The sequence below is a fragment of the Podarcis bocagei genome (assembly GCF_964188305.1).
Source record: "Podarcis bocagei genome assembly, chromosome: 7".
Taxonomy (NCBI): Eukaryota; Metazoa; Chordata; class Lepidosauria; order Squamata; family Lacertidae; genus Podarcis; species Podarcis bocagei.
The window spans coordinates 50,794,323-50,809,944 of record NC_138132.1 but is presented as its reverse complement, the minus strand read 5'-3'; the positions used below and the strand labels follow the sequence as shown (position 1 = coordinate 50,809,944).

The 15,622-nt window shown below is 49.2% G+C and overlaps 1 protein-coding gene across 2 annotated transcripts; it reads left to right on the top strand.

The window, feature by feature from the left end:
• The first annotated feature begins 2,109 nt into the window (after positions 1-2,109).
• DEF8 (differentially expressed in FDCP 8 homolog) lies at positions 2,110-14,548 on the top strand. Of its 2 annotated transcripts, XM_081203758.1 has the most exons (12): positions 2,110-2,245; positions 5,646-5,780; positions 6,737-6,837; positions 7,167-7,316; positions 8,676-8,817; positions 9,622-9,786; positions 11,024-11,151; positions 11,297-11,410; positions 11,609-11,689; positions 12,145-12,285; positions 13,386-13,495; positions 13,626-14,548. In XM_081203758.1, the coding sequence occupies exons 2-12, from the start codon at positions 5,657-5,659 to the stop codon at positions 13,726-13,728; spliced, it is 1,359 nt and encodes a 452-aa protein (XP_081059884.1). In that variant the 5' UTR covers positions 2,110-2,245; positions 5,646-5,656; the 3' UTR covers positions 13,729-14,548. The 2 variants fall into 2 exon arrangements, with proteins under 2 accessions (XP_081059884.1, XP_081059883.1); XM_081203757.1 differs by lacking the exon at positions 11,297-11,410 and having other exon boundaries at positions 2,126-2,245.
• Positions 14,549-15,622: the final 1,074 nt, after the last annotated feature.

Sequence of the window (15,622 nt, the reverse complement as noted above, 5' to 3'; positions counted from 1 at the left end):
ATCAAAGATGCCTCCTGGGACCCCTCCAAAATTGCTGAGGTCCAATGGTGTATTCTGCACCCTTTAACCTGCCACACTGGCATTTTCAGGAAGGTGCCTTATTCTGAGTCATTCTGCCATCTAGCTCAGCACTGTAGACTCTACAGCTCCCAAGGTTTTCAGACGCAAGGGGTTTATTTCCTGCCAGACACCAAGATGCTTCTGATTGAACCTCAGGATGTGTGATGGCCTGGGACTTGGAGCCAGAGCCAGAGGAGTCTCAGTTCACACCAGATCCTTTGCCTCAGGTGGCATCTGAACCAAGTCTGGGGCCTGAAGAGCCCCAGTCTGCACAGGTTCCCCTGCAACAAGCACCAGCTGGGCCGATTCAGGGGTCCTCATTGCCTTCAGCTGGGCAATCACTTACAGCTGCTCCACTACCAGTTGGGTCAGGAGAGGCTGAGGCGGCCTCTGGATCTAGTAACCCACCAATATCTCCCAAGCTGCAGAGGCTGAGGTCTGAGAAAAGGAGAGACCTGAGCACTCACAGGAGGAGTGCGCACCTTTGGGCGAGACAGGGAGGTGAGTCACTGGGGGATCAGGACCCCGACAGAGATAAAAGGCTGCTGGACCCCGCCCCAGGTTGAGGGAGCAACGTTGCTGTTTGCCAGAACCTGCCTGTGATCCTGTGCCTTGCCTGGTTTCCTGCCTTGTGTCCTGCCTTGGCCCTGTCAAACTGACTCCTCGCGGAACCCTTGGATTCGGGACCAGACCTGGACCGCGTTACTTGGCTTACTCCTGGGCCTAGCACAGGCTGCCTGCCTGCAAAATGTATGCTCTACCACTAAGTTTATGACACTTCCCCAGGGAACACAAGAAGCCACCATATACCGAGTCAGGACATTGATCCATCTAGCTCAATATTGCTTACACTGATTCACAGCTCTCTGGGATTTCAGGCAGAAATCTCTCTCCCATACCTGGAGACACCAGGGATTGAACCTGTTACCTTCCTCATGCATGGAGGTTTTAGCCCCAACTCGAAATGTAAAGGGGAACTTTCTACCTACCAAAATAAAAAAATCCCTTCCAGTAGCACCTTAAAGACCAACTAAGTTAGTTCTTGGTATGAGCTTTCGTGTGCATGCACACTTCTTCAGATACACAGATTTATACCTACCACTTTAGGTTATTTTTCTATACATATATAATTTGTGTATTATAAATGCACTGCAACAGGATGGGCTTATATAGTGAAATCTTACTACTTAACATGAATAGAAACAAAAGAAAGCAAAATGAGAACCCCTTTCTCAAAGCCGTAACAGATATCTGATGTAACCACAAGTGCCCCCACAGCTATGCAAGCTGTTCACCAATGTAACGACGGCCTGGTAGGCTGACTTTTGAGCAGAGAGAGTGACATGTTCCCTGCCCTTTACCGGTCGCAAGAAGCACCAGGACCTTTCAGGAGCCTCGGCTTGTTTCTTGGCATTTGCACCCTGCCTTTTGTGGGCCCTGCCTGGCGTGGACCACCTTCGAGGTTTGCCGGGGGGTCATGCTCCAGCCACAAAGACCATCCCATCCTCCTCTCTCCTTGTCCTTGCATATCCTTGGGAAGGGCTCTCTCGGGCCTCTCTTGCGAGACAGACACAGACTCCCTACACATCTAGAACTTTTATTCACTCCCTTTTTTCAGGACCTCGCAAGAAAAGTCAGAAGGGATCCCATCGTGCAAATCAATTAAATGAAATGGGGCGGTGGCCGCGGACAAGGGCTCCCAGTACTTCTGCCCTGATGTTTTTACATTAGTCAAAGACTGTCCGTAGTCGAGGTCTTGTTTGAGGGAGGACTGACAGCTGTCTTTGCTCAAGGCTTGCGCGGTTTGCACTGCAGGGAAGCGGGCTGCTCCGAGCCAGGATGCCGAACCCCCTTCCCTCTGCGAAGCGTATCTCCTTTTCAATTTGCAAGGGCTTGTCTCGGGCCCTGCAAAGGGACACGCAGGCCTTTCTGCAGCGGCGCCCCCTCCCGGGCCTTGGAGGCGCCGCCGCGCCGCCGCTCCTCCAGGCCGCGCAGGGGCAGCAGCGGGCCGGTCTGCGCGGGCCTGTTTAGGCGGCGCTCGTCGCTGGCCAAGGCTTGGCTGGGGGCGCCCCGCCGAGTTGCCATGTAGCAAGGCGAAGAAACGGCGCGTCCGGGCCGGGCAGAGGCGCGGGCAGCCGGGCCGGGCCAGGCCGCATCCCCCCCACCCACCCCCATGGGCGCGCAGGTAAGGGCCGCGGAGCGCAGGGGGCTCTTCCGGGCTTCTCCCCCTCGGGAAAGGGGGTCCCTGGGGTCGCGGAGTGGGGTGTTAGGCGCTCCCCTCTCTCGCTGCGCCCCTCGCCGCCGCCTCGGGTCTCCGGGGAGCCTCGGTTTCCCCGTCTGCCAACCTTTCAGGTCAATTGAGGCGGGGTAGGAAGCGGCTCGGGGTTGCTTGAGGACGCGGCTCCCCGCCCCCACCCTCGAAAGTGGGAGAAAAAGCCCCGCACCTTCTTCCCCTCCCGCGCCTCGAACTCTGGCTCTTCTGTTCCCCACGCAGGATCCTCTTCCCTCCTTCGACCCGGCAAGAGACTCCGCCGCCCGGTGGGACACAGCAGGGCTTGAGCGTGCAGCCTGGCTTACTTGCTGAAGCCCTCTGGCTTCGCTCCTGGTCGTGCCCTCCCTCTGGGACCGCCCTTCGCGCCTCTCTCTCCCCCCCCCCCCATAATAATAATTCAGTTGTGGGCCCCTTCTGATCTAGGGATCCCCTCCCAGGGATCTCTGCGTTTGTTTTCGTTGTTTTCACCCGCCCGAGGCCTCTCGCAGCCTCTTCCAAAAAAGCACGGATCTGAAAGGCAAAGCCTGTAAAAACCCGTTTCAGAACGTACGCCACACGAAAGAGAAAGGACGTGGAAGGCCATTTAGGGTTGAGAAACCTCATTCTCCCTGCCTTGAAAGTTTGGTTTAATATCCAGATACACTCTGTTCTCAGGTGGCAGTAGGGGGTTGCCTTTGGGGCTCCTCTCTTGGCTCTGCAGGTCCCCATTTTTGCTCCCTTGATTCTCACAGCCCACCAGCAACGCCAAGACACTCAGTCCCGGGCACTTCCTCAGTTGCCTCTCTGCCTTCTGCATCTGTTCTTTCATGCTGCTTTGGGTGCCTGGAAATGCCCTCTGTGCCAGCTTTTGCTGCTGCACCAAGCATACATGTGTCCATGTGGTGAGCACCTTGGACACTAACAGCCTCATGTGATCGGTAGGTGCAGAATGTGGGACAAAGGATGCTTTCTAGCTATGGTAATGGGTTTGCTGGTACACTGGCCTTGCCATCTGATTATTTACAGAAAAGTAGGCTAAGGCAAGAGCCCACCAGTTGCTTTGGCAGGAAAGGTCATTGCTCAGTGGTTAGAGCATCTGCTTTGCATGCAGAAGACCCCAGGTCCAATCCCTGATGGTATCTCTAGGGAGGGATGCAAAAGGCTCCTTAATCTGAGCCCTTGGGTAGCAGCTGCCAGTCAGTCTAGACAGTACTGAGCCAGATGTACCAATGGTCTTACTCCTTAGTATATTCCTATAAGCGTGCAACCAACAGTGCCATACCAGGTGTTTTGCACTACAACTTTATTAGCCTCAGTGAGCACTGCTGTTGCTGGCATCTGGAGGGCTGGTTTAATGTGTTCTTCAAAGTATAATGTTATATGTAGCACAAATTGAGGTATTTCATCAGGTTTACTCATTTTTCTAAAAGAAAAAGATTTTAAAGTCAGCCAGATTTTTTTCTCCTGCTGCTTATATTTTATTTTGTTTATTTCACTATTTATAGATTGCCTTTCAAGCTGTTCACATCATATTAAAGACACTAAATTATACAACCCTGAGGTTGTAAACGTTAAATTATGCACACCTAGAAAACTAAAACAGCAGCACCTAAAAAAAACAACCAGCAGAATAAAGCTGAGCTGGAAGCAGGAGGTTTTTCTTTTTTAAAAAAACACCTTAGAACAAAGCAAACATCACCTTTCTAAAGTGATGTGGACAGCCTTAGAGCTCAATTATCATTGTCTTCATAATGAAAAAATGGTTTCTTGGATTCTATTTGAGTTGTTTCCGGTGGTTAGTAAAGGGAAGGTGCTAATAGCCCAACAAAGTGGAGATGATGTCATTTTAAAGGCTCCTTAGAGCATGAGACAGAAGGGAAGAGCAGCTAATGGAAGGTTCTCATATATGCACTTAAATCTCAGTAGAGAAGTTGGAACAGAATGGTAAAAAGAGATTTGTACAATAACATGCTTGGAAATCTATTTCTTTGATAATAGTTATCCTAATAATGATAATAATTTTTGTGTGGCTGTCACCCTACCAACTGATTCCTTGCCATCAAGGGGCAATGAGACAGGGCTGATTGATGTCATGCTGGTTTCAAATTCATTTAGCTGGCTTTCTTACTAGCCCTTCTCTGAGGGTCCCTAGATAACCATCAGTGGTCATGTGATGTTATGGACAACTCCATTGTTGGAGGCTCCAATTCCCAAAGAGAATAATTACATATAAAAAGTAGTCTCTCAAGCAAGTGTGGTTGTATGCAGCCCGGGTGGTCTTGGCCATGTGAACCACTCTTCATCAACAGTGTTAGAAAATGGGATAGAAAACCTAGGAGCCAAATGGCTTTTGGGTTGTGGGCACTTTTAATTTATTATTTTGATAAGCATGAACTAATATGCAATTCATATAAGTGACACATGGTTAATATAACATTTTAGCAGAAATTGTTAATACATGTTTAATTTGGGGTTTACAATAAAAATATTGGTACCATACTTCCGTTTTCAAAATATTCCACTCTTTATTGTTAAACTCCTTAACATATTGTCTATCCTTATCATATATTTCAAGGCTTCAAAGCACATACATTTCAGTAATCCTTGAGTGTCAGCCAGGCGCAAAAAATGGCACCCAGACTTTTTGAGGTGCTCGCAAATGGGAAATATTTAGGTGCAAAATGCGCCTGGTGCCCTGCTAATTTTAAACCCTGTTCCTCAACCTGGTGGCCTCTGGGTGTTTTGGATTACAACTACCATCATTCCCAGCCAGCACAGCACAAAGGATTGTATTCAACTAAGTCCTACTCAGAGTACACCCATTATATTTGGTGGTCATGCCATTAACTTTGATGGGCCTACTGTGAGTAGGAGTGGTAGCAAATAAGACCACAAATGTCTGAAGGGCACCAGGTTGGGGAAGTTTGATGTAGACTCAAAGTGGCCAAAGTTTGCCTTGCTGTGCTGTCCACTGGAGTTCTTGGGGATTCCAGGAAGGAACCGGCAGTGACATCATTGTGCAGGAAGGGATGACACCTGACTGATGCACAGGAGCTGCCCGGCTGGATGCCTGCATGACTCTGCACAGTTATTGTGTAGCCATCAAAGGCTGCAGAACTGGCTTTACTACCATCTGGGGGACAAACAAGCCTGAGAAGGTGCCTATGAAGGCAGGAGCCATATGGGAGACACCATCCTGAGTGGCTTCTGGCTGGGCAGGGCCCTTATGAGGAGCAGACAAGCCAACTTGTCTACACCAGGAGTGGGGTCTGCCTAGTCGTAACGTAAAACACCTCTAGCCCCTCAACTTGGCTTCTGTGTGTGGCTTTGGCAGGTCGGACTGCTATGGAATATGACGAGAAGCTGGCTCGTTTCCGGCAGGGCCACCTCAACCCGTTCAACAAGGCCCCGCTGCAAAGCCAGCATGACCAGAAGACTGGGGAGACTGGAGAGGAGTTTCAGCAGAAAGGTGAGTAAGGCAGCTGAGTTCTCCCCTTGGGTTGGCTCATAAGGACATAATATTGAAGCTTGAAGTTAGACCCACTTAAGGAGAGGGGGCATCTGTTTATGTGCAGAGCGTCTTTTGGGCCAGTGCCATCTGCTCAGGCTTACAGATGCTGTCCAAAGTCTCTGGCCTTGTCTGCTCCTGCTTCCTACAATCCTTTAAAAATGCAGGTACTAAGGATTGTACCTAAAGCCCTTTGGCATGTAAATATCTGGTACTTTTCATATATATATTTTAAGTGAAGCCCTGTATAACCTCAGAATCAACACCAGAGTCACCAAGACTCCTTTTGTCTCGTGGGCATGGAGGAAGACAGGAGACTGCGGCATTTCAAATTCAATGAGTAGGAGGGGATACGGTTCACCCTCCAGATAACTTCTATGAAAGCTGACCTGCTACTTTCTTCCCTTGGTGGAGAAATGAGGTGACCCCTTTCTGACATGGACCTCCTAGCCACAGAAAAAGAGGAGCTGGAGGAAAGGCAGGGGGGAAGAACAGATTTGGACCTAGGCAGGTAGTTCTGATCCCTACATAAGAAGAACCTGCTGAGTCAGGCCAGTGGCTCATCTAGTCCGGCATCCTGTTCTCACGGGGCCAACCACATGCAAGCAAGATCTGTGTACAAGAGCAACACACACACACATCCCAGTGGTTTTCAGCAACTGGTATTCAGAAGCATTGCTGCCTCTGGCTGTGGAGGCAGAGCATGACCACCATGGCTAGAGACATGGCTGTGCGTAGCAGCTCCTCATAAATTCTTTCAAGAAACTGGACACAGAGTTTCCCTTACACAGCTTTGGGTGGCTTCTTATTGTGGGGAAGGAGACCCAGGCAAGCCGGTGTTTGTGTGAGAGAGAGAGGGAAGGAATGTTGCAATTCTCTTCCCTCCTGACACTTTTGCTTCTCTTTGCTCCTTGTAGGCTTGAGGCTGGGCTTGTCCCCCGAGGAGGAGGCTGAGTTCCAGTGTTCGGAGCGCACCATGGACTTGGGTCTGGCAGAGGATCACTTCTCGCGCCCAGTGGTGAGGAGGAAGGAGGGGCACTTCTGCATTCTGGTCTTGGGATTGCTGCCCCCCCCCCAATTGTACCTAAAGACTTTTACATATCTGTAGAAAAGCAGCACTTAAAATCCCTGACGCCAATCCAAAATCCCCACCCTTAACACCAAACATTAAGCAGCCAGCCCACCATTCCCGGCCTTGCAGAGCAGGCCACCTCTCTGGCTCCACCAGATCACTGGGGCCACAAGGATATGGCCTGCCTAGACCGCTTGGCTATGGGGGCGGGCAGTCAAGGTTGTCCCTCTGCCTCTGCACTGACAGCCCCTTGGTGATCTGCTCTTCCTTTGCAGGGCTTGTTCCTGGCCTCTGATGTCGAGCAGCTGCGGCAGGCAATTGAAGAGTGCAAGCAGAGGATTTTGGAGCTCCCTGATAACTCGGAGAAGCAAAAAGATGCTGTAGTGCGGCTCATCCATCTGCGGCTCAAACTCCAGGAGCTGAAGGTGCACAGACAGGCTTGTAGAGGGGCATGTCCTAACCATAGGGTGGGCTTGAGGCATAGAGCTCTGGTGTCTTCTTGCTGCCAGAGGAGTGACAAATCCAAGACTTCTTTCTTGCTTTAGTTCAAGGTGCAAAATTTGTAGTGGGTGTCAAACTTGCACATGCACCGTATGATCATGAAAGCCAGCATGCTGGACTGGATGTAAGATTGCTGTGGACCACAGATGCACCAGCTGAATCTCTGCTCAGCTATGAATTGCTCAAAAGCCTCAGTCTGAGATGAGACAACCCCCCACCCTGCATCTCTGGGCTTCTATATCAGAGGGCATAGCCCCCAGCAAGGTTGAGCACATCTCAACTTAGCCATTATACCATGCTGTTAAGATCCAGCTGTTTTAAAGATACCTTTATTGCTATCTACAGAGTGAGCCCAGGGTGGAACACCTATGGGGGTCATCCAGCTGTTGTTGTTGGACTCCAACTCTGATCAGCCCTATCAACTGATATGGCCAAAGCTCAAGGGTGGTGGGAGCTGGAGTTCAGCAATGCTTAAATGGCCACTGGCTCCCCACCCCCCAATTGCTTTAAATAATTAACCTATTAAGTAGGTTTTTTTCCAGCCCTTTGGGCAGTGGGGAGGGGCACAGCTTTAGGGCCATGGCTTGGACTTCCAGAAGTGGGGAGAGAGGGCAGATAAAATCATAGAATCATAGAATCATAGAGTTGGAAGAGACCACAAGGGCCATCGAGTTCAACCCCCTGCCAAGCAGGAAACACCATCAGAGCACTCTTGACATATGGTTGTCAAGCCTCTGCTTAAAGACCTCCAAAGAAGGAGACTCCACCACACTCCTTGGCAGCAAATTCCACTGTCAAACAGCTCTTACTGTCAGGAAGTTCTTCCTAATGTTTAGGTGGAATCTTCTTTCTTGTAGTTTGGATCCATTGCTCCGTGTCCGCTTCTCTGGAGCAGCAGAAAACAACCTTTCTCCCTCCTCTATGTGACATCCTTTTATATATTTGAACATGGCTATCATATCACCCTTTAACCTCCTCTTCTCCAGGCTAAACATGCCCAGCTCCCTTAGCCGTTCCTCATAAGGCATCGTTTCCAGGCCTTTGACCATTTTGGTTGCCCTCCTCTGGACACGTTCCAGTTTATCAGTGTCCTTCTTGAACTGTGGTGCCCAGAACTGGACACAGTACTCCAGGTGAGGTCTGACCAGAGCAGAATACAGTGGCACTATTACTTCCCTTGATCTAGATGCTATACTCCTATTGATGCAGCAATTGAAATCACAAGGCCCTTGTTGGGGGACGTGATTGAACATCCCTACATGGCCTGCCTTTCCCTGTTGCAGGATCCCAGTGAGGATGAGCCCAACATCCGGGTGATTCTGGAGCATCGCTTCTACAAGGAGAAGAGCAAGAGCGTGAAGCAGACCTGTGACAAGTGCAGCACCATCATCTGGGGACTCCTCCAGACCTGGTATACCTGCACAGGTGAGAAGCCACACACCCACATCCCCTCCCCTGGGGACCAGGAGTAGGAGGAGCTCCAGTGGGAGATCAATTGCTGTTACTCCTTCCAGAGCAGCGGTGGGGAACGTCTGGCCTAGTAGCAGAGGTCCTATGAGGCCATTTCCCCAAGCCACACCCAAATATAGGACAGGTGAAGACACAGCTGAAAAGGACCAAGTGGCCCTCTCAGATATTGCTAGACTACAGCTCCCATCATGCCTGATCATTGGCCATGCTGACCAGGGCTGATAGGAGTTGAAGTCCCGCAATACCTGGAAGGCTACCTGCTTTGAGGCTCTGTTGCCAGAATTAAGTTGTCTGCATGAACTGGATAGATATTCAAAGACAGATGCTTTCTGGATGCAGCATGGCCTGGATTCTGCAGTGCAATGAAAAAATACCTACCAACGAGTGTTCTGGCCTCATCCTTTTAGGAGGGCACAAATATTACACTTCCTCCTCATTCCTGTTGGCCTCCTCATTGTTCTGCCAATCAGGAAGCAGAAGCATTGTGAGTTCTTCCTAGGCTAAGTGGGGAATATCCTGTAGGGCCTAAATCTTATTCTACCTGCCATGGGTATTGTCTCTTTTTATGCAGTACTGTCTTTTTATGTCCTGTGGAACTCCCCAGCACACAACTTAAGAGTTTTCAAGCCCTCTGTGAATTAGCTTGAGGTCCTGTTGTGAGGTGTCCCTGGAGAGACCTTTAGAGAGGAGATACAGGGGGAGGACTGCTGCTGTTGGGGCCCTGTGGCTTCCTCATGCTTTCCTCTTTTTCCTCCCCAGGTTGTTCCTATCGCTGCCATAGCAAGTGCCTGAACCTCATCACCAAGCCATGTGTCCGCTCCAAGGTCAGCCACCAGGCTGAGTATGAGCTCAGCATCTGCCCAGAGACAGGGTTGGACAGCCAGGACTACCGCTGTGCTGAGTGCCGAGTGCCTATCTCGCTCAGTAAGTGTTGGGGTGGGACTGGCTGGGGCTAGCCAGACCAGGGGAAGGGGAAACCCTTGGCTTGCCAGGCTTGATTTGGCCCAACTAGGCTGTGGCTGGTCCAGAGGGGTTTTGTGGGCCAATAAATAAATAAATAAAAACAGCTGGCCAGCAGCACCTGCAAAGCCCTCTGCATGGTATTTTGCAGCTGCCCACAAGCAGCTGATTGTTGGGCTTTGCATAACTCCATGTGCATTACTGTGCAAGCTCCAACAATCAGCTGCTTGGCCATGCAGGCAAAAAGGGCCACCTGACATCATTGTTATGCTGGATGATTGATGGGTGAGTGGCCTTGCCCACCCTTTCAAACTTTGCCGTGAGAGAGCAGGGGATATAAAGGGTCTGGTTTGCTGGCCAGATCCAGTGCCCCAGCTCTGACCTAAACCTTCTGGAGCCTGTAGGGTGCCTTCTCTGCCCCTTCCATATGCCTACATGGACCGAGGGAAAGTGCCATGAGTCATGGTCAGATACCCGCCACCCCACTTCTGGAACCTCTCCAGGCACTAGCTGTGAGGACTTAAACCAGCCTTGGACTAAAACTCCCATGAGACTCAGCCAGCTTTGCCGTCTGATGCTGGGACAGAGGGTAGTTGTTGTCAAACAGTAAACGGAGGTCAATCTGACCCATGTTTTCCCACAGTTATTTTGTAAGTTGGTGAATTCTCCAGTTGAGATTTGGCATGCATTTTAGTGGCAACTGCTTGTTGCCCTCCCTTCCCTTCTCGCCGAGAAAACTTTTACAGTGATCTGTAAGTCCGTGGTACGACCTGTGCACATTCATGCAGGGTTGTTTTTGTTTTTAAATGAATGCTGCGATCTTACCCTTTTGCTGGTTCATGCAGACATGGCTGAGTCGTTTTGCTCAGAGCTCTGCGGCTTGGACAAGGACTCCAAAGGGGCAGGATTTAGTGGGCTGGAAGTGCAGCTCAGGAGCAGAGTGAATCCTTTGCATGTCAGGAGTCCCACCTGTGAGCCAAGGCACCTCCAGTCAAAGGATCCCAGTAGCAGAAAGCTTGGAAAGCCCCCTCCCTATAGCTGTGAGCTGCATTGCTGCCAGTCAGGGTAGACAGGACTGCTTTTAGTGGCTCAAAACCTTACTGGCCATTTGTTGCCAGAGTTCTGCCCAGCCTCTTGGGAATTTTGAAGGTAGTGCTGCTTACCTCAACTGACCTGCCTCTTTCCCTCTGTCCCGCTGCAGGGGGAGTTCCAAGCGAGGCCCGGCAGTGTGACTACACTGGCCTCTATTACTGTAGCAACTGCCACTGGAACGACCAAGCTGTCATCCCTGCCAGGGTCATCCACAACTGGGACTTTGAACCCCGCAAGGTCTGTGCTCAAGTTTCCCGATATCAAAGGCCTTCTGTTGTCAGAAGTTGTAGCGAGTGGCATTAGAAGAGGACAGAGCAGGGATGGGGAACCCCATTGCTGTTGCCACTGTTGTCCATCCTTAATTGGTGACTGTGATTTCCAGGTATCTCGGTGCAGCATGCGCTACCTTGCCCTGATGGTGTCACGGCCGGTACTCAAACTGCGTGAGATTAACCCTCTTCTGTTCAACTATGTTGAGGAGCTGGTGGAGATCCGGGTGAGCATAGGAGGAGTCTGAGAGGGTACACTTGGCCTGAAACCTCTTACTGATTTGTGCATGGGGACATATTTGGGGTTCAAATGTGATGTGTCCTGTACTGATATTCTAGCACCCAAAAGAGAGGTTCACATTACTGGGGAAAGACTGCCTGGCCAAGTGTTTCAAGCGAGTCTTTCTCTCCCTCTCCCTTTGCAGAAGCTGCGCCAGGACATTCTCCTTATGAAACCGTACTTCATCACCTGCAAGGAAGCTATGGAGGCTCGGCTCTTGCTCCAGGTCAGGAGGAGAGATGGGCCAGCCAGCAGCAGTTTTCTCTTATGTCCATTTTAAGCCCAGTATAGGGAACCACTTACAAAACGTTGGGCGTTTATGTGCTCAGCCTCCCTTACACATAAAACCAGGTGGCTTGAGGATTTCATTTGTTTGTTTATAAGCATATTTCTAAATGGCCTGCTCATTCAAAAAATATTTATCAGTGGTATATGATAAATCTCAAAAAAATGGTAAAGCCTTAAAATACAGAACAAATGACCAAAACTGAATCACGTTAACTCTAAAAGTGCTTGGGGAAGCTGGGATGTTTTCAGCAGGCATTCAAGGGACAACCATTAAACAGAGGAGCCTTTGAGTTATTTACTCATACCCCACTTGCAGTTCCATGCTTTGTCTTGCCCTCTGCCCCAAATTCATCCTGTTGTGGCAGACAATAAGCAATCGTGCTCTCCCTTCAGCTGCAGGATCGGCAACACTTTGTGGAGAACGATGACATGTACTCGCTGCAAGACCTGATTGACATCAATGCTGGGCGCCTCAGCTGCTCCCTTACTGAGACCCACACACTCTTTGCCAAACACATCAAACTGGATTGTGAGGTGAGGGTTCAGCAATTGGCATTCAGAAGTACTGGTATTGCTTTATACTGTGCATTATTCATCTCTGAAATTTACTGCTACAGGATAATGGCAATGGCCACCAATTGAAGTAGTGATAAAAGGGAATCGGGCAAATTCATGGACAAAGCTAGCAGTGGCCAGTAGCAGGATGGTCAGGTGCAAAAAGGGTCATCCCTCAGCAGTTTTAACATTATGTAGGACAACATACATCTCCTAAAATGCCCAGTGAAGGAGCCCTGTCCTCTTTCACTTCAAGCCACATCTAGCTACTAGTCAGGGTGGCTCTATGCTATCTCTAGGATCAGAGGAACCATGCCTCTGAAGGCATGTTGCTGAGAAACAAGAGTTGGAGAGTGCTGTGTTGTGCTCCTGACCTGTCTGTGGGCTTCCTTGAGCCATCTGATTGGTTTCTAGTAAAAGGGGTGCTAGACTAGTTACACTTTTGGTCTGATCCAGCAGAGCTGTTCTTATGTTACTGTGATTCTTAGCAATTGACAGGCCTGTTTTCCACCTCTGTGAATTTGTCTAAACCCTCTTTAAAGCCCTCTAAACTGATAGCCATCATAACCCATCTTGTGGTAGTGGAGTTCCTTACAGCATATGCTGTATGATGGTGGACCATATTTTGTCTGCCCTGAATCAATTTCATCACATGATCCCAAGTTCTAATATTCTGAGACATTGTACTGACCTTTGGCATTACTGACAGGTAGTCTATAAGAGGAAGGAAAACTTGTTTCTTTCATGTATAATCTTATAATTTTATTTATTTAAGAATATTTATAATTTGCTTAATCTTAAAGACAAATCTTTACCCCCACCATGTCTTCTTCATTCAATGCAGCACTTTATAGTACATGGCATTTCCCCAGAATATGTTGCTGTTGGGGAAAATGCAGTTCCCTCTCTGCAAGATTAGCACACCCATGTGGTTGTATTAGTGTTGTAAGCACCCAGTAGCAAGCAGGAAACCTCTATGGTGTCATTATGAGCCCAGCAACTCCACCCAACCTCTGTTCACTGGCAGTGGAAGTAGAAGCTGAAACTGACTCACTGGCCTTCCTTTCTCATTCTTACAGCGGTGCCAAGCAAAGGGTTTTGTGTGTGAGCTCTGCAAAGAGGGGGATGTGCTCTTTCCCTTTGACAGCCACACCTCCATGTGCATGGACTGCTCAGCTGTCTTCCACAGGTGAGCCCCAGAGCTATGATCTGGCTTGCGCCAGTGCTAAATGTGTGGGTTAAAGTCAGGCAGTGAGAGGTAGCTCCTGCCTCTCATCCAGATGAACAAAACTGACGAGCCTTTGTGTCTCCTTTTGCAGGGACTGTTATTATGACAACTCCACAACGTGTCCCAAGTGTGCTCGGCTAAATCTGAGAAAGCAGTCGCTGCTCAGAGACCCCAGTGTGGAGCTGCAGGCTTAGAGGTGCCTTTCCTTGGCTGGAGGGAGATGTCACAAAGGAACATGGCAAGCCCAGGATGCTGGGTTTCACCTGTACTTGCCTGGGAGGAGATCAGCCCAGATTGGCAAGGAGGAGAACCTTCACAGGAGTGCAGCTGGGAATTGCTTCTCTAAAGGTTCCGGGAAATGATGCTGCAGGACAAGTGTCCTAGACTCTCTCTCACTAGAAGAGCCTTTGAGACTGCTCAGCACATCAGGCGTTGCAGACTCTCCCTACCTGAAATCATGAGGCTGGGTTCAAGAGAGCACTGTCCTCAGGACACAGGGTTTTGGGTGTGAGGAGGACAAGCTTTTGGGCCAGGGTTTATTCATGGCAGATCCTGCTAGGCTGAAAAACATTGGAGAAAGGGCCGACTGACTGTGATGCGAAACATTTGCTAGCAGCTTTCCTCGGCTGTTGCTTATTAACGCCACCGCTCTATGCTGGCACATGACATTGAGAGTGCCCCTGTGGCTTCCGTTTTGACAGTGATACATCAGCATGGAAGATGATCCGAGGCAGGTGGGCTTAGGGATGATATGATATCTAGAATTCATTCCCTCTAACTTAGATGCATAAAGTATCTGTGCTGGAGATCGGGTATGTGGGAGAGAAGAGAAGATGCCCTTTTCTTCTTCACCATCCCCATGGCTTTTGGTGATGGCAACACAAGGTCTGGATGGATGATGAACTTGGAACAGGCCCCAACAGCCAGTGAGAAGAGACTGGAGTGGGGCACTTCAACCACAGTAATTTATCACGAGCACTAAAATCACTTTAAATAAAGCCGTGTGAAACTCTGGCTGCGTTACTATGATTTTAAGTTCTGCCTGCACAGACCTTGTCTTCTGCAAATATGTTACCTTCCTTTTCCTCTCCTGGAAGGCTTCAATGTTGCATCCTCTGGAGATATTCAAGACAGTTTGTGGCCAAACATAATGTGAGGGCAGATAGCTAGTGCTATTACTTATTAAGATAAATTAACTTGAGATCACATGTCCAAGTAACAGAGACCATGTTGTAAATTGTGATGCATATGTGGTAGTTATCTGCTTTTCATTCTTGGGGTGCCCTTAGCCCCTTTGTCTCTATCTGAACTAAGGAGCTTCAGGTGCAAGGAAGTTGCAAATACAACGGGTTCATCTTTGGTATGTGTGCAGCTCAGTAACTTGCAATTGAGCCTGTAAATTGTGTTAACTGTAACATGATTTTATTCAGTGGTCTGAAAGCTCCAAGTGATCTGTTATAGTTGTTTCATAAATGTAAGTCCATAGCTGGTAAGTAGGCATGTGCAAGTTCAGATGGATTGTAGAGGGATGTGGGAAGAGGAAACATGGGTTTCAACTTCTATCAGCTGGTTGAACAGAGAGTTATTTTAACATCACAAAGCTGCCATTATCCTAGGCTCAGCCAAGCAGGTACCACAATAGTCCTGCTCCCTTTGGCTTGATACCACAACACAGTGTTACCAAAAAAGCTTTCCTTGCCCTACCACAACCTATTGGGCACACTAGGGCAGAAGGGACGAGGTACATATGAGATTTAGCAGCCAGGTAAGAACCAAAGAGTCCTGCTCTCAACTGACAAAATGGCTATCTAGACTATCATATAGTTTCTCACAGTAACTAGCTCCATGCTTCTTGAAAGCCCACAAGCAGGAAATAAGCACAAGAGCACTCTCCCTACTTGTGCTCCCCAGCAACTGGTGTTCAGAGGCTGAGCACTTCCAGTATTGGGCTAGCCCCCAGGCATAATGGTTGGTAGCCACTGGTAGCCTTATTCTCCATCAATTTGTCTAATCTGCTTTCAAAGTCATCTTGGTTGGTGGCCATTGCTACCATCTTGTGCTAGCAGATTCTATAGTATTAAAGTACAC

What these genes read in the sequence shown, in the direction of transcription:
- DEF8 (XM_081203758.1), top strand. Translation starts at nt 5,657, where the DNA reads ATGGAATATGACGAGAAGCTGGCTCGTTTCCGGCAGGGCCACCTCAAC. An exon ending in TCAAACTCCAGGAGCTGAAG is followed by an intron (nt 7,317 to 8,675) that starts GTGCACAGACAG and finishes TCCCTGTTGCAG; the next exon opens with GATCCCAGTGAGGATGAGCC. An exon ending in ACATCAAACTGGATTGTGAG is followed by an intron (nt 12,286 to 13,385) that starts GTGAGGGTTCAG and finishes TCATTCTTACAG; the next exon opens with CGGTGCCAAGCAAAGGGTTT.